The sequence below is a fragment of the Aegilops tauschii genome, chromosome 3, assembly GCF_002575655.3.
Source record: "Aegilops tauschii subsp. strangulata cultivar AL8/78 chromosome 3, Aet v6.0, whole genome shotgun sequence".
In the NCBI taxonomy this organism is placed as follows: Eukaryota; Viridiplantae; Streptophyta; class Magnoliopsida; order Poales; family Poaceae; genus Aegilops; species Aegilops tauschii.
The window spans coordinates 550,460,443-550,484,848 of NC_053037.3; the positions used below are offsets into that span (position 1 = coordinate 550,460,443).

At 45.4% G+C, this 24,406-nt stretch overlaps 1 protein-coding gene, 1 long non-coding RNA gene and 1 pseudogene across 4 annotated transcripts in view; 2 read left to right on the plus strand and 1 right to left on the minus strand.

The window, feature by feature from the left end:
• The first annotated feature begins 369 nt into the window (after window positions 1–369).
• LOC123497893 (uncharacterized) lies at window positions 370–11,356 on the plus strand. Of its 3 annotated transcripts, none has more exons than XR_006672510.2 (4): window positions 370–1,433; window positions 1,518–1,716; window positions 3,372–3,466; window positions 11,113–11,356. It is a non-coding gene; the product is annotated as an uncharacterized lncRNA (long non-coding RNA). The 3 variants fall into 3 exon arrangements; XR_006672511.2 differs by lacking the exon at window positions 11,113–11,356 and adding an exon at window positions 10,287–10,913; XR_006672509.2 differs by lacking the exon at window positions 11,113–11,356 and having other exon boundaries at window positions 379–1,433; window positions 3,372–3,623.
• Window positions 2,725–24,406, minus strand: part of LOC109767007 (MADS-box transcription factor 51) — a 32,576-nt gene continuing 10,894 nt past the window's right edge. The window contains exons 2-5 of the mRNA XM_020325759.4: window positions 4,840–4,921; window positions 4,419–4,468; window positions 4,239–4,335; window positions 2,725–3,133 (exon numbers count right to left, since the gene is read on the minus strand). Of these exons, the coding sequence (XP_020181348.1) occupies window positions 3,047–3,133; window positions 4,239–4,335; window positions 4,419–4,468; window positions 4,840–4,921 (316 nt within the window). The 3' untranslated portion in view covers window positions 2,725–3,046. The remainder of the gene's footprint in view (window positions 3,134–4,238; window positions 4,336–4,418; window positions 4,469–4,839; window positions 4,922–24,406) is intronic.
• LOC141042504 (uncharacterized) lies at window positions 21,400–24,192 on the plus strand (annotated as a pseudogene).

A 24,406-nucleotide genomic window follows, 5' to 3' on the forward strand; every position in this document is an offset into this window, starting at 1 on the left:
TCCCAAAAGTGCAGTACAAAATGCGGCGCACCGCCGAGGCCTGCCTCTCCAGTTAGCCGGGAGCCAGCCAAATGGCGACGCGCGCCTCCACTCCGTTCGTCCAGGCGTCGCCGGCTGAGCGGTAAGCAAAATATCTTTCCGTCCCTGTTGTTGATGTTTTCCTCCCGCTTTACTTTATGTTGCCTTCTTCCTCCCATTTCTGCTTGCTCTACTCTTCGCCTTGATTATTTTTTGGAGATCGAGATTGTGTTCTTGCATCGTTGCCACCATTGGCTCGTCACCTTGCTGGTCTCTCTAGATGCAGCAAAATTAAGCTGGCCGCGTCAGGTGTACGCCGGTTTAGCTAGTGCTAATACAGATCTCATAATTATGCAGAGCGTGCGTGCGTTGAGGGCGATGAGCTCGATCTGCTTCTAAAGCGTCGCGGGGGGTCGCTGTTGGTTGGTTCACCGCCGGCTCGTACGCGGGTGGCTGGGGAGGCGCCGGGAGGAAGTGGAGAGAGGCGCATTGCCATGGCCACCGTGTGTTAGTCGGCCGTGCCCGCCAGTAACGCCGTCCGCGCTGGCCAGAACCACTGCGTTGGGCGCCAGCCGCGGACGCGCGCGCGCGCTCCAGTAGGAAACAGAGCACCGCCGCGCGCGTGTTGCCCACAGTCACTGCTAATTAAGCTCGCTGACGCTGCTCTCGTCCCGTTACGAATTCGTTCTTTGCTTCCCTTTTTCGAGGCTCGTTTCACTTGTCCGACAGTCTCCGTCTTCACCACATGCATGGCTGCCCCTGTACGCCAACTTGCCAAGATTCGTGCGGCGTCTCCCTTTGCCTGTACTACTACATTCAATACTACCTGTCCAGTCAGTCCAATTAGCTGCTTGCTTGACCCGGGGCACAGCCCAAGGGGCAACCCGCCGCCTTCGGTAGTTTGCCTTTTTGGTGAAAGGCCTGTCGGTGGAAGGACATGCCAGATCTGGAAGGGACGTAGCACAGTGATCCCGGAGCATATGACGCATATGTCCCCGGCAGGCAGCATGACTCGACGCTCTGCCGGTCTGCCCGGTCGAAACGTATGCCTCTACCAGCGCCTGACGTTTCGACCGTGGAGACCCGCCACGCGACCAGGCGCGCGTGGCCCCAAGCTGCTTGTTTATTACGACGCGGCTTCCTTCCTTGGCCTGAGCTGCTATCTATCTATGCCTCCTTCCCCCATCTCTCTCTCCGTTTCCATTTGCTGCTGCTTCTTCTGGAGTTTCTCCTCTCCTGCCCTTCAGTCTCTGGCTCTCTGCAAGACGCGGCAAAGGTGGGTCAACGCGTGTGCTCGAGTTCTTTGATGCTTTGGTTGATGTTGTTGCTCATCTCATGGATAAGTGCTGTTGTTGATTTTTCATGATATGCACGAGCGGGGGTTTGATTTCCGTCACCGCGGCCTGAGACGAGGGGTTCGTCCACACACCTCAACTTTTTCACGCGCGTCGATCTTTGCTAGATTTACCATATAACACAGACTATATGTTGTGATGCAGTAGAGCGGACGTGTGCTTCCGTTCCGTGCAAGGCGGGATCAACCTGACAACATGAGCGAGGGCATCCTTGCCCAAGGCCAAGATGAAGGAAGGAAGGAAGGAAGGAGGACGGCGCGGCGAGGCAATCGGTGCAGTGACCGCACCGTGGTCGAGCTCACGGATGGGCGTGCCGCCATTGCCGGCGCCGGCACCGTGTCAGGTGTGTTTTGCTCGCTCGTATTATTCCATTCCCCGATGTTCACGCGGCCGATCTGTACACTTTGAAAGGTTTTCTTACTCAGCCGGTTTTACAAATTAATTAAAGCACATCTGCAAAAATATTTACAGTGTTGTTAAAAATTGTTCATCTAGTGTAAAAAAAAATGAACTGCTTGTGTTATTAAAAATTGTTCATCTAGTGAAAAAACTGCTTGTTTTTAGAGCTTAGAAAAATAAATATCTGCGATGGAAGGTACTCGACGATCTAACTAATTCTAGGTCAATTAAGAATTAGCAAATCTGTGAAATAAATTGCCAACTCTATGCATTATTCTTTTTTTTAACCCACGCACAACTTCTACCAAAAACTTACATACTGCGAGAGAACCAATAACTACCTGAAGAAAAACTAGGGAATAACTGACAGCAAATGGGAATAGTCCGTATGATTTTTCTACAACTAGTGCGTAAGAATAACATTGCTCTCTCCCTCAAAAAATAGAAGAATGGCACTGCTCATTTTTCATCGGGATTAAAGCTGAACTTTGTTTTCTTGCCTCAACGCACTACTAGATTTTTTTTTTTAGGATCACGCACTTACTCCCTCCGTCCCATAATATAAGAACGTTTTTGACACTAGTGTAGTGCCAGAAACGTTCTTATATTATGGGACAGAGAGAGTACTAGATAAACGAAACATGCTTTCTGCACAACTAGTGCATCGAGATTCAGCAAACACTAACATCACGAGGCCCAGCCCAAAGCCCAATCTGGTAGACGCAAAGAGAAAAGAGCAAAGAGGCTGTAAATTCTGTAGCAAATGCAAGACAAAGTAGGCCCACATCTCATCATCCAGCAAGGCTACTACTACTTTTTTTTTGACGAATTGCAAGGCTACCACTTATTTCATCTTTTTTTGTTTTGCGGGGAACCACTTATTTCATCTCAAATCAGCATTATGGGATCACTTACTGACATGAATAAGTGCATTAGGTTATAATAAAGTGCATCCACATAAACTGATTTCCCATTCAGTTGCAATTTTATTTGTTGACAGAGACCACTCAGTTCCATACGATAGGAATAGCGAAGGATGATAACAGACTGATAGATTCACATAAATATCACATATAGTTCGAACAAGGCAAAAGGTAAAACATCATATTATTGAATTAGTGTTAACCCACCACCCTTTTATTGAATTTGCCCTTACTGCCATACACGTTACAAGCAGCAGCTCTGACAACTCTTTCATACCCAACTGGGGAAGAGTGTTGCATCAGGAACAGAGCATTGCTTGTACCAAATGCAGACACACCACATGACTGCTCTCAAGTCCTTCCTCGCTTCTTCTTTCCCCTAGGACCATTGGCGTTCTCGCCACTCGTGCCTGCCCCGCTATTTTGTTGCGCCGACATCTGCACTCCGGCAAACAAGCAGGCAAAGCTTGTAAATAATCTTTGCACATATGGATTCAGAGGATCTATTCTGACGCCTCCATTTTGTCTTGTTTTTAGTTTATAGACTAAATTGCCTTGAAAATAGCCTTTTTATTGATTTAACTCTCCAACCAGGTTCTGTTTCAAAACTTAATTTCCTATTTGCAGGTAACTGACGGGATTTATTCTTATGTCTCCATTTTGTCTGTCATTTCAGGCAGCCTGCAATACAAACCGGCTTACTAATGCTACGGAATAAGCTAGACAATTCTCAGAAAAATGGAAAAAGAACCCGCTTGTCACTGGCTTACGGTAAACTTCAAGAGTATCCTGATTCCAGTATAGCCAGAAGATATTTTGGCATCTGCTATTTTGGCATCACAGGAATGTTCATACTTAATTTAGGCCTACCAAACAAAGCTTGTTCACAAGGTTTTCATTATCTTTGGCACGAGGTCAGATTTCTTTATGCATACGTGTGTCTGTTGCTTGGATCATATCCACAAGTACAGTTCTACTCAATCAAGGGCAGCACACAAACCTTTATGCCCTGTTTGAAATGGATACACTGGTTTGAGCTAAATACCGATGCCATACATCCATTCCAAACAGGTCCTTATGCTGAATTTAGAAAATCTCCTAGCAGTTGACTCCTTCTGAGTTAATGAAACTATCAAAGGCAGTCACATCCATAGTGAAGTATCCAGTGAGCTTATTTTGCTCTACCTATCATTTACCAACACATAGGCTCTAATATAGCAAACACATTCAGCCCATTATCTCAAGATCTAAGTACTTTCTTTAACTTTTCTATAGTAGAATTGGTAATAAAAATGGAAACTGCATACCCTATATCATAGATAATAACATTATATGCTCAGTAGGAATTAATTATGTCTAGTTAGGGCATCAAGAACAAGACTGGAAACCAAGATAGTGATAAAGCTGTGAGCTACTGAATTAGTGAAAATAGCTGAAAACAGAGCCATTTTTCTGATGGAGCAAAGGGTCCAACAGGAACCAAAGACTTGATGCATTGACAAAACACCTGATTACAGGTGTCAATAGAGCCATTGAAGTGTACCTTCTTGGATTTTGTATTCCTCAAAGCATCTGTCAGGAGTTTCTCCAGTTTCTCTAGCTTATTAGCATCTGAGACATCAGCATTGTTTTGAATAGACCTGCAGGATTGCACACAATCAGCTTATGGAAAAACACAGTAAATAACATACTAGAAGAGATTATGAAAGGTCTCAAGAGCTACCAGGAAGCGATCTCTTTAAGCGTTGACTGTATGTTTGAAGGATCACCATCCTGGTCCCGAACCAAAATATTGTGTCAGAGATATGTAAGTATATAAACAATCATATAATTTGGATATCATGGATTCAAAATGGTGTACTTACAAATATAGTCTTAGGTTATAGAATATAAATGGCTTATTTGGATAAACTAGTAGCTACCCAAAAAAAACTCTATTTGTATTCATTTTGCTGGTCCTTGATTATAAACACTCCATCATAGGTGACATAATCCTTGATCACAGACACTTCATCATGCACATCATACTTCCATGGCAAATTCAGAAATATAGACTGATAGAATCCATGATACTTGGCAGTTACATATTCCACACCTAAACAAGCTCTAAGATATGCAATAAGAAAAGCTATAGATTATTTTACATTGTTGCTACTTGCATCGCCTCCATTCAAGTTCGTTCCAGCTCCTGCAAATCTCTGATAGAGATCATATGTACCTTCAATGCTGAAAACAAATGTACCACATTAACATTTGGAAACTCACTGTACTAAAGCTGTAAGACTCTGACAGTCGGTTTCAAACAAAAATATCTAAGTAGTCAGGAGAAACAGTAAAATAGGATTCATCTCTTTCTCTTTTATAATTTGGTGAAGACTGCATATAGGTCTTTCAAATAAAAATTTGGTGAAGACCTGCATGTAAGACTCTGACAGGCGATTTCAAACAAAAAAACTAAGTACTGAGGACAAAAAGTAAAATAGAATTCATCTCTTTCTCTTTTATAATTTGGTGAAGACTGCATATAGGTCTTTCAAACAAAAAAATGGCGAAGACCTGCATGTAAGACTCTGAAAGGCGATTTCAAACAAAAATTGTAAGTACTGAGGAGAAACAGTAAAATAGAATTCATCTCTTTCTCTTTTATAATTTGGTGAAGACCTGCATGTAGTTTCATCATATCTCAACCTGTGCAAACAATAGCTACATAGTGTAAATTTAGAAACTTTTGTATCACTTTTCTCTTATAAAAGCCCCCTCCTTGGGCCCGAGTAAACCTGATGATGGACAGCCCAGCCCGATGACCCAGCCCGAGCCGGACCCAAAAAAATGGGCTGGGCTGGTCAGGCTTGCCTTTTCGGCCGGGTTTGGGTTCATTTTACCGGCCAAAAGAGTATTCAGGATGGGCTTGGGCTTCAATTTTCGTGATTTTCAGGCCGGGCTTGCACGTGCGTAGGCTAAACAATAGTGTTCAGTCAGGACTTTCGGCTTCACGCAGCTTTTTGGGCCGGGCTCGGGCTTGAGAAAAGATATATTTTTGGGTTCCGGGCTAGGCTAAGGCTTGTAGTTTAAGGATCGGGCTTTGGCAAACCCGGCCTTAAACCCGGCCCGATATATGATTAGGTTTAGGCCCGAAGGCTCTTTGCCTCCCGGAAGACGTTTTCTCCTCGGCATTCTCCAAGTCTTCTCCCAAGAGTTTGGGCCTTTGGGAAAGATGTTTGACCTAGAGTACAATACCCAACATGTATGGTATTACTTGCCCCCGTCGGCTAAAACTTCTATCAAGTTTGTAGCTACGAACCATTAAATGGATAAGATTAGTAAGGATGTTCATAAATACCTTCTAAGCATGTAGGTAAGAACACATATAAGAAGAGAAATTAAACCACATATACATTCCTTTCGAACGATATTATTGTCTCCCTTTTAGACTTTAGAGTGTGTCATCTTCACAAGCCCTCGCTCAATGTTTTTCTTTGGTTCCATAACGTTTGCATCATCCTTGGAAAGGGCTAGAACAACTACAAGAAAACTAGGACCCTCAATAAGACCGACCTCTTAGCCACGTAAGATTTAGTTGATCTGGTGAGGTTGACTCTAAGAAGTTCAAGATATTTTCTTAGCCACCTAAGAAAAGTCATTTTTCCCAACAGAAGCATAATCGATAATATAGGGCTTCAAGCATTCCTTGGTACAACTATAAAAATTGTGACACACATAGGTTGTCAAATCTACCCACTCCATTCGTCGTGGGTGCAATGCGGTGAGCTCAAGATGGTGGTAGGCAATTCGAGCAAAAGGGGGGCATCTATCTTCATAGTGGGTGGGGTTTCTATACTCCGAGGCGGATCGGGCACCAAACTTAGCTTAGATCTCCAGGAAAGCCCCTACATAGCTCAAGAAATAGTCCTACATGATGACCATTGTCAGTCGAAATGGATGGTACAACTTCAAGATGCATCACATTAAAAATGCAGTCGAATATGTTGATATCCTCAATATTCCTACTTCAGTATGACGCACAACAAATATGCTATCATACACAAACACATCTACATCACCATAATGATTCTAGACTTATTGGGCAACTTGTTCATGCGGCAAGCTCGTGGAGTCTAGCATACCTGCCTAGGCCGTGCACACCAACATCGTGTGGTGCACCACGAGGGTTTGAACAACCACCGTATTTGCAACTCTCAAATGAAGTCCATGCACTTGATATGGTAAGGGTTCCTAACTGCAAGAAATGTTAATTTCTACAAGCATACCTTCTTGCAAAAGCGCCCTAAAAGATCCATGGTGAAGTAATATTTAAGTCATTAACTTGCTCCGAAGAAACTTCTCACCCTATAACAAGTAGAGATGGGAGAAGTCCCCTGGTATACTCCAAAAGGAGTTTTACATGGATAAGCTATGTGATTGGTAATTCCACACTTCAGAGGTCACCAGTAACACTAAATGAGTCTTGAAGCGACCATCAAGTAATATGAGTTCCTATACATGCAAGAAATCATATCGGAAGAGGCTAGGCGGACTTGTGGTAACAATTGCATCAGAGTATGTTTTAGATAAAACCACCATCAAGAGTTGATTGAAAGAAACGTTTCATTCGAGATACTTTCTAAGATTTGCGGGAGGTAAGAAGCCATGGGAACTACCCCAACATTCTCATAACGTTGAAGATCCTCCAAGGGGAAGTCTCTCAAAGGATCATCCTATAAACTATTGAGGCTATTGAAGTAGAAAAGTTGAAGAAATGGGAAGCCACCATGTTGGGTTTCCCCGGCGTTTATGAGCATGCCACAATAGTTTGTCTATGTCGTGAGCTCGATGTTGGGTAATCTCCCCTTTGTTTCTCTTATTGGTACCTCCCGTGTTGACAGTCCCTCGAAATGAGCTGAAAGGATTCACCTTTTATAAATGTCTGCATGTCTTGTGTTGACAATGAACATGGAAGCCTCCCTAGGTTTTGAGCCTTGCCTAGAGAAATCACTTTGCACTCCCAAAGCCCGAGTAAGACTGCCTGAAAGGTGTAAAAGGGTTGGTGCATGAGCTTGTCCTTCGATGTGTACACTCCACAACATTGGATACCACTGCATCAGATGTGGTTGACTCATGAGATTGTTCTATGTCACTCATTTGTGTAAATCCTGGATGAATGTGAGCCACAAGAAAAGCAAACCCATGTGGAGATACTTTAACCACTCGAGGAAGGACTCATGATTGTATTGCCCCTATGAGGGAAGCATCGTTGCCAACGAAGCAAGGGAGAGTCTTTAAGAACACCCCCAAAAGGAGTCGTAAAGGGACAAGTTATGTGACTGATTCCACACTTAAGTGGTCACTAGTGACGCTAAATTAATGTTGAAGCGACAATCAAGTTACGCGTAGTTCCTATGCATGCATCACTAGCTTAATTATATTGGAGAAGGCAGGCGAACTTGTGGGAACAATTGCATTGGAGTATGTTTTGGACCAAACCACCATCTAGAGCTAATTGGAAGAAACGTTTGATTGAAACACTTCTAAGATTGGTAGGTGGTAAGAAGCCATAGCTAGTATTTCGCCACCCATCATAAAGTTGAAGATCCTCCAAAGGAAAGCCTCTCGAAGAATCATCGTTGAAACTATTGATGTTATTGTAAGATTAGGAGAAAATTTGAAGAAATGGGAAGCAACCAAGTTGGATTTGCCCGAAAGTTTATGAGCATGCCACAATATCTTCTCTGTGTTGTGAGATCGATTTCCATCTAAAATAGAGGGTAACCTTCCCTTATTATGTCTTGTTGGTACCTCCTATGTTGGGAAAGCTCTTGAAATGAGCAGTGAGTTCGCCTTTTTCAAGCATCCGCAATAGGATCCAACATAAACCTTCATCCTTGGGTTATCATTATTGACACAAACGAAGCATGGAACAACCTTTGAACTGACATAGGCTCGATCTACCACTCTTCACTGTGACCTTTTGGAACACATACCACCATCAACTTTCTCTTCAACCAAAATGATTACAATATCACAAGCGTAGTATGAGAACAATAACATACCATGCTAGAAAAAATGAACCCATGCCTTAAAATCTCCAATGCAAGGGGGCTACGTGATTCAAGAAGCCTCGATTCCCATATGACCATACCATGATTCAATGGACAAGAGCTACGATGACATTAAAATCCCCTCACAAAAACATTAGGACCCTTTGACTGTTTATTAGATGGCAACAAGGCATGATTGTGGGGCGCGCTTGCATGAATGTGGTGATGTATTAATTGGCCTTATGCTATCAAGGGATCCCATGTAACGAGCATCGCGGTGGTCCAATTATTTTACAAGTGGCCACCATTATTGCTAGTAGATTGTCTCTGCTACATATCCATCAGTATAAGAGTGTATGTCTGATAAATTGAAGGTTATGCTTAATGTGACCCCCTGAATGGAATGGTGCAATTTTCATGCTCTTTCTCCATAGCCAGAGGTGAGCAACAAATTTAAGTGCCTTTTGACCCTCTTGACATGAACTTTAGAGCCCTTTAAGTGCCTTTTGACCCTCTTGACATGAACTTTAGAGCCCTTTGGCTCAGAGACACCTCATAGTACGAATCTTAATATCAAGGAGTGACATGGAGGTGCATCGCAAATGTCAAGGCCAATAATGGGAAATGGGATGTATTTAGGCATGTGATGCCATACTTGGGTTAGCACCTCATGTCATTTAGATAGATGAAGATACTAATGCTCTATTAGTATCTAGTGTTTCACAACCTTAGGGCTTCACCCAACGGGCCAACCAGATAAATGCAATTCCCATAACTAAGCAGGAGATAAAGAATCATCATGTTTAGCTTCAGGATTAGGATCTCCATGTTTTTCTGTAGGAGGGCCTTATTGGTGGCAGTCCAATCCTTCTCGCTCTTCATTCGTGGCCCCACCAGGGGTCTCTAGCATGCTTGGATGCGATTGGACACATGTAAGAGAAAAAGGATGAAGAAAGTTTGTCCTAAAAGATAAATTATGTTTGTGACTCTATAGCCGCACCAGTTGGATTGGCCATCGATGTAAACTACGAAACGTAAACTCAATTAGTGCACATGAAATCGACATGTTTGGTCGAATCTGAACAAGATCAGACTGGCTTCTGGATTTGTCAGCAATGTATCATGATCGTGTGATTGGGCTCTAAGTTGATTCCCAAGGGTCTTAGTTCGTTTTAAACAACATAGCTAGTTGCATGCAAAGTCAATTGAATGGTCGAATCAAACAATAACCGATATATGATGAAACCAATAAATATGATTTACCAAGTGAAGATGGGCATGGTCGATGCATCGATTGGATTTGTCATTTTCTTTGAGGTTTTGAGCGTTACCACCCACAATGTGCTTTACCCCGTCAAACCCCGCCAATCCCCCGCCAATCGGCAATCAGCAGTCAGGACGCCACAAGGGAGGGCACTACCCCTTCAACCATTGCAAGGACTAATGCCCCTCTGAACCCCTTTTGAAAGCACCTTTTATACCATAGGACATTCTAAAGAGTTGTGGATTCACTTAATACAGTATAATGTGATTCTATCTATAACTTGTTTTTGCAGGATTATTGTGTAGAGTATGGCCCATTATGTATGTGATGCGTGTATGTAATTTTCCATGGCCTATGAGTCATGAGTATGTCACCCAGACTGGAGCCAATAAGCTATCATTAATTGTATTAACGACCTGCGTGTCGGCTTGTAATGATTCCATAATGCTATGTAATTTATTACTAACTGTTAGGAGCAACAAATTATATTAATACTTGGTGGCACATTGTACATGGACCATGAAGATGGAGATCATAATGGATAACAGAACCATGGCGATGGAGATCACCATAAGGGTGCCATACTATATATCACAATCATGTGAATGTGGTGGATTTTATTATTGTTATTTTACTCCTACGTACCCTCACATAGTATCAAGTAAAACTCATGCCCTCCCAATTAAAAGTTACATTGCACATCTCCTCTAAATTAATGGTGGGTCTACAAATGTAGGGTGCCATTAACTTTCCTTGATTAGATGTGTTCATGTTGAAATACACCCATAGCATTTGTTAACTTGACAAGGTCATCATAACAGTTAAGAACGTTGAGACATTGAGGTTGGCGTTGAGGCATAGAGATGCCACCTAGTAAAACGAGTCATATAGGGATAACGATTAGCAAGGTGTTTCTTACCGATTCAATTGTCTTTCAGTAGTGGCGCAAAAGGTCACTATTAGACTAGTTAATTGTAGGTCTTGAGTCACTCTATCAATAGAGGAATATTGATTTTAGTGGGAGTACATTCAATTAAATTTGCTTAATACCATTGACTATTTGATGGATTTATGTCTGTCAATGATTAATACGTCGACAATCTTACAATCGACTGTAGGTCGTGGAAGACAGTAGGGAGAAAGGTGGTGCCGAAGGGATCTCATCTACGATGAAGGTGACACGGTGGTTTTACCCAGGTTCAAGCCTCCAGATGGATAAAAGTCCTACATCTTGCCTAATAAGCTTTATTGATCAATGAGGGGATTAAAATGATGTATAACTAACTTATGAAAAACTAGATTACATGCATGTTTCTCCTGGAGTTTGATGATCTTTGACTAAGGGACACTCGCCCCTATGTAGGTTGCGGGCGATGGTGATAGTTGTCTTCGAGGGATACAATACGATAATGTGATCCCGCTGTTATAGGGAGTGTATCTCTCATAACTGCCAAATCTCTAGCTTAGTGCACACATCCTTATCCCTTTGAAGTGTCGGCTCGGTCACAACGAGGTGCAAGACATTGGAATATTCAGACACCCTTTTGGTCACTTGGTACGCAGGCCATTGAGGCATCCTTCTTGGACTAGGTACATGTAGTCACCGAGTAACCCCACCAGTACATGAAATGAATCTATTGTTATGCTTAGTGGATGCGGTGGGGAAAGTATTATCCACTCCCACTTGTAGAATCTTCCCGTCTGGCTTGGCGGAGTGGGAGCCTCAATCTATGTAGTTCCCTTCGTCCTCTGTGGTTCAACACGTACCCACAATCACAATTTTGCTCCAATATTAGACCAATGTATGGAGACGATATTTGAGGTTGGAAAACGAAGAGTTCTTCAGCAAGGAACAGTGTTCATTCAAACCGCTTCCGTTTGCTAGCGTGAATTTTGGGTAGTGGCCTTGGTGTATTTCGATCTAAACCATCACCGGTGCAGGGCGGGCTATAAAAAACCACGAGAGGCTACTTGTCGAGACTCTTTTCCCTTTGGTTTATCCACCCCCTTTTCTCCTCGCCCCTCTGCCAGAATGGTAAAGTGGCCCATGGACAATGTCGACTCTTGAGCGAGAGGTAGCTACATGAGTTGGTGGACGGTCACCTCCTGTAGGAGCAGGAGGCCATACACTGGCGCTCTACCCTTAGGGAGGCCTCTACTCAGAATAACCCTGACAAATTGGTCGTATTTGAAAGCTTCTGCCAGTGGGCCTTTTGATCCCGCCATCTGCCTTCATGGGTATCTTGGTCTGGTACCAAATCGAGCTTACCCACCTCAGCCCGTCGTCCTTGGCGTTGCTTGCTTTTTTCATGCACCTTTGTAAAGCTTGGCTTAGGGTAAGTCCAAACCTCGACATGTGGCGGTACTTCTTCCAGCTCCAGAAAGCCGAAAAAATCATTGTAGATAGGGTGTCTGACACCGCATCATTCCATGTTTGCATGGAGCAACATAGAGATTACATCACCAGACGTTTCCCCCCACCGCCAGGTTAGTGGTCAATGTCATTTTATTGTCGGGGCGAATTCAGGGAGGCTCCCTGACCGAGATTCCTGAGTAGAGTTCCAGGCCTACCTCCCTATGGCAGCTATGTTCTATCGCCCCACTATTGCTGGTAAAGATCTTCATGCCAAGGATGTAACCCGAGACTTCTTGGGGCGCCACATTTTCCTTCGATGTTTAAGGTCTTAAGCTTCATGCACTAGCCAATGCAACTAGGCAACCACATATACACTTCAACACCTCTCTCACGTGTGACGCGGGAAGTCGACATGTGGATAGACTCACAGGTATGGCTCACAAGGCCTATACATGGACACAAAGGGGGCAACAACAATTTTTGGATAAACTGCGAAAGCCGGAACTTGAACTCAAGACCTTAGGCTCTGATACCAGGTTAAGCTTTCTGCATCTAGCCAACGCAACCAAAAGTCCGAACTAATGAAAATGGTTAGAAAATCCACATATACACTTCAACATGAGGGAGTCGCGGAGTTCTCCGATGAAAGAAGTGATATCCATTGTGATTGATAAGGTTTTGCTTGCCTCAACCAAGCGTCATCATACTGAGTGATCCACTTCTAGCCGACCCTTCACCACAGCAAGTTGTACACACCTCTGATCGTTCAGATAAGGTTGGAGTTCCCTCCCTGTTTGGCCCGATGGCTGGAGCATATCGGGTGCACAACTGCCACCACTTGGCACTGGCCGAAACCAAGGAGAGATTTCTCACTAGGAGCTAGGGGTTCTGAGGCTAGAAACCCCTAACTCGGAAATGAGGAAGAGGAGGGATGAGCCTGACCCCACGAAGCTCCCTCTGAAGCACCCTTGCGGTGGTAGACGAGGGATAACCCAACTAACGGTGATCCCCCCTTTTGTTGGTTGATGCTCTTCTGTGGGTGGGCTTCGGTCTTATTTTTCCTATGAAGCCCTGGTTCCAGTGGATAGTTTTGGAGGCGATGACATTGTGATCCCTCCCACAATCCAATGGTGACCCGATCGGTCCGACTTAGATAGCTGGGAGGCCCATCAAGGCTAGATGAGGACGAGCTTTGCTTATAGGAGTTACATGCGGGTCTTCCTACCAAGGTGGATGAGACAAATTGCTTGCCATCCTTACCATGTGCTAGGGTAATACTTTTCTTGGCTAGTTAAACATTAACCTCCTCGTATGTACAATCGTCTCTTTTGGGGTCTCGCAAGTCAAGGCGAGATGGGGCCGACCTAAGGGGGTGTCAGATTTGAAGGCCAAGTAGCTTTTTCTGAGAGCAAGATAATGTTTGGCTTGGCTCGCACACCCAACTCCTGGAGCGTCGATTGGCCATGGTGTGGTAAAAAGCATCACGTTGCGTTGGCCCGGGAGGCACATTAGCAAAGGGAAAGCATTGGTACGGTAGAGATTGTCTTTTCCCTTGAGAGGTCCTTGGTGGCGACGGACCTGTCACTACGGTCCGTGTATGAAGACTGTGGAAACTTCTTATCTCGAGCGGGGTTGCAAATCGTGCCCCGAGGGACCTTTATGACCTTGGGAATCCATGATAGATTTACGACTCTTGTGTTGCCTTGATGTGCGAGATGGTGACACGGGAATTGAGTTCGGGAAACAAGAAAGCAGGCGCTAAAGTTTTGTCCTACATCACCGACAGCTTCCTTACGGTCAATCCATCGACGATACGGGACCTTTCCTAAGGGTTTTGAGGAATTGCTACTTCCTTTGTGGGGATACTTGACCCCTGACAACCATGGAGGATGTTCCGGCCTCTAGGCGGCTCAAGTTTATAGGCTCTTCACCTATAACACCAAACATGCATCACAAAAACTAGGGAAAACAATACCAAATTTCCTCCGCTTTCTGAGTCTTGAGTTGACCGTTGAGACCGTTCTAGCTCTAGGATGCTTAGCTTAAAGGTAGAGTCCTTTTAGGGTTGACGGCTGCTTGTTGATTTTTAGATTTATGAACATGTCGCAATGATCAAGTCAACTCCTAGGTCGCAACAGGGCTCTCATCTCTGCTTGTTATACTTAGTTTGGTCTTTACAACGAGCTTCCATGCAATACATCTTACCGTGTCACTATTGGATACCTAGGGATACCACTTTTCTAAGTGAAGGCAACAACGAGGAATAATGGTAGGGTACCACAAGGACTTTCTATTCCTTCCTGAATCCCAAGCAATGGTGAGGCCACAACAACCTTAATGTTTGGAAAAAAGCTTATCATAGCAATGCCCCGAGCAATTTTACAAAGGCTAAAGAAGGTTTGGATTTAATGGGAAGTGCAAAGATCATGACTAGGAAACTTGGGTGTTTTGTCCAATGGACCAAACCTGAGGAAATGGAGGCGAAGGGCTAACAGTGGAGGTTCAAAAAGTCCCTTGTGACGCGAATTCCCCTTTGCCATATGGATTCCCTATGAACCTAGTTACGCACGAGGCGGTTCATCATGGTTCTCCTGTTGAGGAAAGATGTCCTTGTGTTAAGACAAGTGTCGTTGCAAGTGTTGAAGTGTGGATTACCTAGCCCTTTCCATCAGATTGGACTTTAGGTTGCATTAGCTATTGCATGAAGCTTACCATGGTATCAGAACCGTAGGTCTCAAGTTCAAGTCCTGGCTTTCATAATTTATTGAAAAATTTGATGTTCCCCCCTTGGTGTCCATGTAAAGGGCTCTTGAGCCATACCTCTAAGTATATTCACGTGTTGACTTCCCGCGTCACACGTGAGAGGGGGTGTTGAAGTGTATATGTGGATTTCCTAGCCTTTTCCATCAGTTCAAACTTTTGGTTGTGTTGGTAGTGCATGAAGCTTAACAAGTACTAGGGTGGGATGAGGTGCATACCATAAGAGGGGAAAGTGAGAACTTTTTTTGGCCGGCGGGGCCTAAGGTCTTACATCACGTGAATTGTTAACGAGGAATGTTGTAATTCCTTAGTTTTCCTAAGGGTGCTCCCACTTTTATTAACTCTGCCCTAAGGTCTTCAAGTCTTCTTTTTCATCGAAGTCGACTCGGGCTCAAGTTTGGGTGTTGGGTGATTCCCCAAGGTCCACCTGAGTCGACATTGGGACGCATCACCCATTCTTCAAGTATATCGCCATCCTTGGTCGCCACACCAAGGTTCTTATGGCAATAACCGGCGGCCTCCATGCATCCCTAGAGCATGATGGCCCCCTTCGGCGCAGGAATCTTGCGACGAGCGTGCACATAGTTTGGCATGAACATTAATTTCATGAGTGCCAGCCATCAAAGTATGGCCTTGAATGTTGTCTTGTAGTCCACACCCTCAAAGAAATGGACAAGGTAACATGTCTAATAGTCTGGGCAGAAGATCTGCAGACTTACATGGAAGAATTGCCTAATTGACTTGATTGACGTCCTTGGGATTTACAGATCGTCACGTGCTTAAGTGATGAGGACGCTAAGTGAACTCCCTATGTCTACGAGCACCAGGGTGACGCTCTAGTTAGCGAGCACTGGGGTGAGAAACTAAAGGGAAAAACCCGAGCTGAGTTAAGTCCCTGGCTGTTCTCTTGGTCGAAGGTGATGGTGGTGTCCGACCATTAGTAGCTGCTTTTGGGATGGGGATGATGGCCAACAGTTGCCTTTCGACGACCTTGTACAACTTTCTAAACATGTCGAACACGGAGTTAGCAAATATATGGTCCAGAATGCGTTCTAGGAAGGGGTCAGTGCCACCAGTTCATGTGAACTTCTTTTTTTTCTACCGAGTGGTCATTGTGGTGTGATCCCGACCTAGACAAGCCCAAGCACTTTTCGATGATGAGTTTATGGCCTCTTTGGCATCCACGTCCTTCCATGCCCACTTGAGGAAGGAATTCATCGATTATGGCCTAGCCTTGCTTAGGTTGGCATTATAGGCGGTAGAAGGTAACCACCCCTCTAAATGCCTGGATAAACGAGTAATCAAGAACCCATGGGATAGTATGGCGGATGCTGAAAAAACATTGGATGAAGTCCCATAGTGGATCCTCATCTCCATGTTGGACATGTGACATAGTTTGTTCCACGAGTAGATTGATCATCGAGGGAGGTGCGTCAACTAATCTCTAACGGTCCCCTTAAGGATTGCCACAAAGGTATTTTGACATCACCACCACCAGCTGCTTCAATAATTGTGGCGTAAGTCTTAAGAAACTCTTTTACGATTGGTGGTTCCATCGAATCGCTTGACGGAGTAGACGCAGAAACCGTTCATCTATGGGACAACCCAAAGTTCTTCCGGGGCTAGGCATCCCTGAATTTTCCACCTTAGTGATCGACCACGCCTCAAGGAGTTTGAACTGCTAGAGCTTCCCGTAGAGCGATGAGAGGATGATGACATGCAAAACCTCTCACACGAATATTCGAGATAGGTGAAGGGACTCACATGAGCTCCTCTGTGTGTTGGCTTAGGGGGTGTAACAGGTGACCTCATGGCGATCGTGTGTTCCACACTTAGCTTTCAACGACTAGATGAATGGACATGCTTGTTTGTTCCTCACTAGAGAGCGAGAACTCGACCTTCAAACATATCACAAACTAAACATCACTTAGTGAATTTTGGCATGTGAATCTGCCTCCTGGCTTTTTCCTTTTTGAATGCATTGACTTTATTGGATTTTATTTGGATATTGGGTGAATGACTTGGTAATTTGGCAAGCTCTCTCCATGGAACCATGAACTTTTCTCAGACCATTTTGATCTCAAACAAATTCTTAGGGTGTATCTCTAAACCCTAATGCCACCATATTAAAACCATGATTCCATTTCTGACCATTACAAAGAAAACTTCTTTTCCTTTGCTCCTATGATTCTCCAATCACTAGCATAGCCTATATGATATATAGAAAGCCCACACCCACAAAAATATTTATTCGTCATTTTGCAATATTTCTCATTATTGAATATCCCTTTCATGTCCATTATCGGTTCATAAACTCAAAGTATATTTCTATGCCTTCAAAAATTATTAGGCCAACTCCAGCGCGCGACCCCATCCTGTCCGGGTGCGTCCGTTTGGGGCAAAACGGACAGACTAGACGGCCCAGCCCGCGGACGCAAACGGACTTTTGTCCGTTTTCTGTCCACTTTCGACCCATCCCCGACCCAAGTTTGGGCCGCCTTTGAGGTGAAACGGACAGCGCGCGAACGGGCGGGACGCGTGCGCTTGTCCTCCCCTGGCTCGCCCGTCGGCGGCTCCAATCGACGGATGGAGTAGCCCTCGAGTGCGGCATAATCTCGAGTCCCAAGTGAAGAACACTACTTTGATTTTTTTGCATGAATACTAAAAAAATACTTAATTAAAATAATTTGGAGACAATAAGTACAAAACTTAAAGTTTTATTCATCGAGACAGACTAGGCACAAGTTTGTGAAACAAAAATTATGAAGAACTTAAGTAAAGAAACGACGGAGGAGATCAGCATTCCCCACCCTTGGTTCTCCAGTCTTCTTATTAAGGTTATACGATCGGTAAGCACCATTCTTCAGCACCATGGAGATGATGAATGGCCCTTCCCACAGAGGGGCTACCTTATGTTCCATTTGAGTATCCAATCTGAGGACGAGATCACCTTCACTTAATGCACGCCCATGCACCTACCGCCTATGATATCGACATAGGTCCTGCTGGTAGACATGGATTGGACAAGGGCTAGCTCACGTTCCTCCTCGGGGATATCAAGGCCATCCTATTGCGCTACTTCAGCTTTCAGTTCATTATAAAATTTCATCCGGGGTGAATCATGAATAAGATAACTCGTCATATTTGCTTCGCTCCGTAGAGCATGAAAAACAGAGTGACTTTGGTGGAACGATTGGGAGTAGTTCTCAGGCCCCATAAAACATATGGTAATTCTATGACCCAAGCGCCTACTCAATGTTCCAAGTCTCTCATCAATCGTGGCTTCAAGCCTTTGAGGATCATTCCACTGGATCAGTTCAACTTTTCCATTAGTCTGCGGGTGCGCTATTGAAGCAAAGTCAACCCGAGTGCCTTGGGGCCAACAAAATTCTTTAAATTCATATGACTCAAATTAATACATCATTTTTTATGATGTTGTGAGGAATACCGAGGCGATAAATCATCTCTTTCATAAACTTGATGGATGTCTTGGAGTCCAATTTCTTGATAGGCATAGCTTCAATCCACTTGGTAAATTTGTTGACTGCTACCAATAAATGACTAAAGCCGCCTTACACCATTCTCAGCGGCCCAGTCATGTCTAGATACCAAACTGCAAACGACCAAGTAAGCCAGACGGTCTTCAGCTCGAAAGCTAGCTTATGAGGCTTATTGGCGTAAAACTGGCAACCTGTGCACTTCTCCACTATGTCTTGAGCATCAGCATGAGCAGTTAACTTGAAGAAACCAGCTCGGTACGCTTTTGCTACCAAGGCCAGAGAGGGCGCGTGGTGGTCTCATGTACCCGAGTAGATTTCTTCCAGGATTTGTCTTGCTTCTTCTGGGGGATAAAACGCTACTGCACTCATGTAACACTTTCTTTATACAGCTCACCATTCATAACAGTATAAGCCTTGGAGCGACGCACAATCTGCGATACGTAATGCAACTCTAGTCCTTCAATTTTTTTTCTCAAGTTTCCTGACTGCAGTGCAGTATGCTGCCATTGAGGGGCTACGAACATCCCAATCTTCCATCACCTGGTTAACAACTAGGTCTAAGTCCCCATAAACCAGCAAATGGTAGATACTAAGTGAAATAGCCATGCGTCGACCATACATCAAAGCTTCATACTCGGCCTCGTTGTTTGAGGGTGTAAATGACTTTGGAGCATGCAACTGAGTTTATCGCCTTTTCAGGAAATCAAAACCACTCCAACCCCCATGCCAGCTAACATCTTGGAACCATCAAAAAACATGATCCAGTGATCCGACTGGATTTGGGCGAGTGGGTGCTGGGCTTCATTCCTCTCGGCAGCGAAATTTGCAAGGGCTTGAGATTTAGTTGCTTTCTTAGCTTCAAATTTGATGTCGTGAGGCAACAATTCGATGGTCCACTTCGTCACTCGGACTGTCGCATCCCGATTGTTTAAGATTTCTGACAATGGTGCATCGCTTACGATTGTGATCGAGTGCTCTTGGAAGTAATGAACCAACTTCTTTGCAGCAAGGAAAACACCATATACAAGCTTCTGATAATGTAAGTACGCTACTTGGAAGGGGTTAAAAAACTTCATAGTAACGGGCCTTTGAACTTTCAGAGCATTTCCTTCCTCTTCACGCTTGACTGTGAGCACGATGCTAACTACCTTATTGGTTGCTGCAATGTATAAGAGCAGAGGCTCTTTTTCACTCGACACAACTAACTTCTTCAAATCTTTGAAAGGTGCTTGAGCTTCATCTGTCCAATTGAATTTATCAAATTTCTTCATCAGTCGATACAGAGGCAAAGCTCTCTCATCGAGTCTGGAAATGAACCAACTGAGAGCCGCGAGACAACCACCCAACTTCTGGAAGTCATGAATCTGTTAGAGTTATAATATAGGTCATGTACCCCTTTGTATTTATCCCGTTGTATAAGGGGTTTCCTGCATATGTTCCACACCTGTACATGTATATATATCGGCCTATGGCCTCATGGGAATATAAGTTGCTTATTCCTAACATGGTATCAAAGCCTTGCAGATCGAGCGGCAGCCAAGTCACGATCGGGCCGCTCTGGCTGATCTGGATCGAAACAACTGCTCCAGCAGCCGGCTTGCTCCACTTCGTCTCTGATCTCGCTGTCCGCTCTTTCGTTTGGTGTGCCGTCGCGCCGTTCCTCCCAGCATCGGCTCAGTGCGCGGCTCCCCGTGAGCCCCAGCTCCACTTCCCGCGGCCGCCGTTCGTGGAACCGCTGCGACTCCTTCTCGTCTCCGCTTTCCTCGCGCAGATTAAAAAAAAACATGTCTGCTGCATCGGGCTATGTTGCTGTCCCTCGCTGTCCGGTGATCTACGATGGTACTAACTACACCGAGTTCGCTGGTGAAAGAACATGCGGTGCCCCCATGTTTGGTTTTGGTAATTGATGACAATCTCTATGGACTAATGGTTGCCTTGAGTTATATTTGAAGGATTAGTCCATAGGCTTTTCTTGAAGTCCATGTGTTGGTTTCAAGGAGTTTATGTGGTGACCAAGGTGTTATTAAGGAATTATCCAAAGATTGGTCATGTGAGAGTAGAGCTTATTGCAAGCATGTCTTGAAGAAGAAGATTGTGTGATCATTCATGTTTACCTTCAAGACATCATCCAAATGAAGAGAGTTGGAAAGAGTCAAGGTTGATCAAGACTAAATCAAGAGTGAATCAAGTTGATCAACACACAAAGCGCACAAGATGTACCGAGAGGGATCAAGCGATCCCATGGTGTGGTAAGCATTGTCAATTACGCTTTGTGTACTAACCCATGATCTTCGTGAGAGTTCTTTGTGGGGTTAGGTTGCGGTGTGCAAGTTCAAGTGAAGCATCATGAAGAGATCAAATGCTTGAAGCTTGCCGTCCATTGTGGTGACAATGGACTGGTGAAGATGTGCGGAAGAGTGGCTCACCCATAGTGGAGTATGGGGGAGCAATCAACTAGACTTCATCGAGCCAACACAACCAAGAAAGGTGGTCCATCTTGAGGGAGTCAAGATCGTCATCATCTAGCTCAAGTGGACCATGTGCAAGGCAAAGGTTTGCTCTTGATAGGTTTTCTATTTTACCGGTCTCATGATGGTAGTTGGGAGACCGGGTTATAGGATCGATTGCCGTACTATCAAGGGGGGCTCTCAATGAGTAGCTTGATCGTATCGTTCATAGAGAGCTCAAACCATTGCATCCTTGCATCATCTTTGTTGGTTCTTGTTTGGTTCTTCTCTTTGTTAGTTTTGGAGCTAATGGTCATCTTGATGACAAGCTCGAGTTCATCGAAAACGGAGTTCACTCGCATCTTCTATGATGTTTTCGATGTTGGAGGTTATGCCGGTTCTTCTCGGTTGGAGGTTTCACTCCTCTATTTTTTGGTATACCTCCCCTGCCTCTTCTTACTATAACCAGTCGCTGTTTTGATGCTACTCGTCTTTCTCAATCCAACAAGCTTGAGTTTGCTCAATTCGGAGCTCATATGCAGAAGTTATGGCAGTTTTGGTTTCCTAGCGGTAGTACCGCGGCCAGAGCGGCAGTACCGCTTATCGCCCCAAGCGGTAGTACCGCTGTCCAAAGCGGTAGTACCGCCTATGGCCATAAGCGGTAGTACGGCTACGGTTCCGCGCTGGTACCGCCTCGATTTTGGGTCTTGCATTTTTCGTGTCGAGTTTTGCAGTAGTTGCACGGCAGTAAGGCACGGCAGTTCCACCTATAAGCGGTAGTACCGCTCCGGTCGGGCGGTAGTACCGCTACTGCATTTTTGTCCCGTGTTCTGCTCCTCCAGCGGTAGTACCGCTTATAAGCGGTACTACCGCCCCAAGGTTCATGTTTGGTTGCTCCTTTTCCCTGCTTCTTCCGCCAGAGCGGTAGTACCGCTCGTGGAGCGGTAGTACCGCTCCTGTGCGGGCTGAGCACATAACGGTTGGATTTTTCCCCTTCTATAAAAGGGGGTCTTCTTCCCATTGAACCTTATCCTTTGAGCTCGTGTTCTTCCCCCATTGTTGACCTCCTTCGAGCTTGCTAACTCTCAATCCCTCCATGGATTCTTGCTAGTTTTTGAGGGAAAAGAGAGAGGAGATCTAGATCCACATTTCCACCAATCACTTTCTCCTCTTTGTGAGGGGAACCCCTTGGATCTAGATCTCGGAGTTCTTGGTGTTCTCCTTCTTGTTCTTCCTCTCATTTTCCTCCCTAGCATTAGTTGCTTCGGTGGGATTTGAGAGAGAAGGACTTGGGCACTCCGTGTGCCCTTGCCATTGCATTTGGTGCATCGGTTTGAGTTCTCCACGGTGATACGTGGAAGTTACAAGTTGAGAAGCTTATTACTCTTGGGTGCTTGGTGCCCTTGAGCTTGTTCCTCTTGGGTGCTTGGGCGCCCTAGACGGTTGGTGGTGTTCGGAGCTCAATCATTGTGGTGTAAAGCTCCGGGCAAGCGTCGGGGTCTCCAATTAGGTTGTGGAGATCGCCCCGAGCAATTTGACGGGTACCGGTGACCGCCCCCAAGGGTTGCCAAAGTGTACGGGTTCGGTGACCGCCCCCAAGGGTTGCCATTTGTACGGGTTCGGTGACCGCCCTCAAGGGTCCCTTAGTGGAATCACGGCATCTTGCATTGTGCGAGGGCGTGAGGAGATTACGGTGGCCCTAGTGGCTTCTTGGGGAGCATTGTGCCTCCACACCGCTCCAAACGGAGATTAGCATCCGCAAGGGTGTGAACTTCGGGATACATCGTCGTCTCCGCGTGCCTCGGTTATCTCTTACCCGAACCCTTTACTTATGCACTTTACTTTGTGATAGCCATATTGTTTCTTGTCATATATCTTGCTATCACTTAGTTGTTTATCTTGCTTAGCATAAGTTGTTGGTGCACATAGGTGAGCCTAGTTGTTGTAGGTTTTGTGCTTGTCAAATTAACCGCTAGGTTTATTCCGCATTTGTTCAAGCCTAAACCGTAATTATTTTAAAGCGCCTATTCACCCCCCCTCTAGGCGACATCCACGATCTTTCAGCTGGCTTCATGCGCATTCACATGCGTGGCCTCCGTCTCTGGGGTGTTCTTTCTGGCGAGGTCTGCTGTCCGCCACGTCCGGTTCCTCCGGTGGCCCCTACTCTGCCGACTCCACTGGTTCTTCCTACGGATGCTAATCAGGCCGCCAAGGATACGGCTAAGCTTGCTGATGAGGCTGCTGATCGTGCCTATGATGAGAGGGTTTTGGCTTATGAGGAGGCTCTTCAGACGTATCATGGTGCTTTGTCTGTTTACACCCAGTGGCTTGATGATGATGCTCATGCTGCAGCTGTTCTCACTGCTAGTGTTCTGCCTCAGTTTGCTTCTGAGTTTCTGGGTCTTCCTACTGTCTTCCAGATGTGGACCTGTCTTCGTCAGCGCTATGAGCCCTCTGGTGATGCCTTATACCTTTCTGTGGTTCGTCAGGAGCATGCTCTTCAGCAGGGTGACTCTACTGTTGATGACTTTTATGCACAGAGTTCTGCTATCTGGCGCCAGCTTGATTCTCTCCGCAGTGCTGGTTGTCGTACTTGCCCCTGCTGCCAGGCTGTCCAGGCCAATTTGGAGTTTCATCGCGTCTACGAGTTCCTGTCTCGGCTCCGTAAGGAGTTTGAGCCCCGGCGTGCTCAGTTGTTTGCTCGTGGCCGTATTTCTCTCATGGAGGCGCTTTCAGAGATTCGTGCTGAGGAGACTCGCTTACGTGGTGCTGGTTTGCTGGAGGTTCCCTCTGTGCTCGCTAATCGGGCTTCTTCCACTCCACCTGCTGCACCGCCCCATTCTCGCTCGAGTGCTCCGCCGCTCTTGCCCACTCCTTCTGGAGGCTCAGGTCGCCCCCGTCCACATTGTGACTACTGCAACAATGATGGCCATATTGAGTCCCAGTGCTACACAAAGCGGAAACACCTGCGCAAGGCGCGATCATCCTCCTCAGGGACTTCGTCATCTCCCTCGACAGCTTCAGCCATTGCTTTGACTGAGCAGGATATTCTGAGACTTAAGCGTCTGCTCGCGGCTTCAGGTTCTTCCTCGACGGGTACTGCTGGTTCTGTGACTGATGCTTCTCGGACTGAGCACCCGCCCTCTACACAGTCAGGTACATCCCCATGGGTTCTGGACTCTGGAGCTTCTTTTCATATGTCTTCTCATTCTTCCGCTTTGTCCTCTCTTCGATCGCTGGATTCTCCTGTTCATGTCTTCACTGCTGATGGTACTCCACTTTCTGTTGCTAGTAGAGGCCATCTTTCCACTCCTTCTTATTCTGTTCCTGATGTTGCTCATGTTCCTCG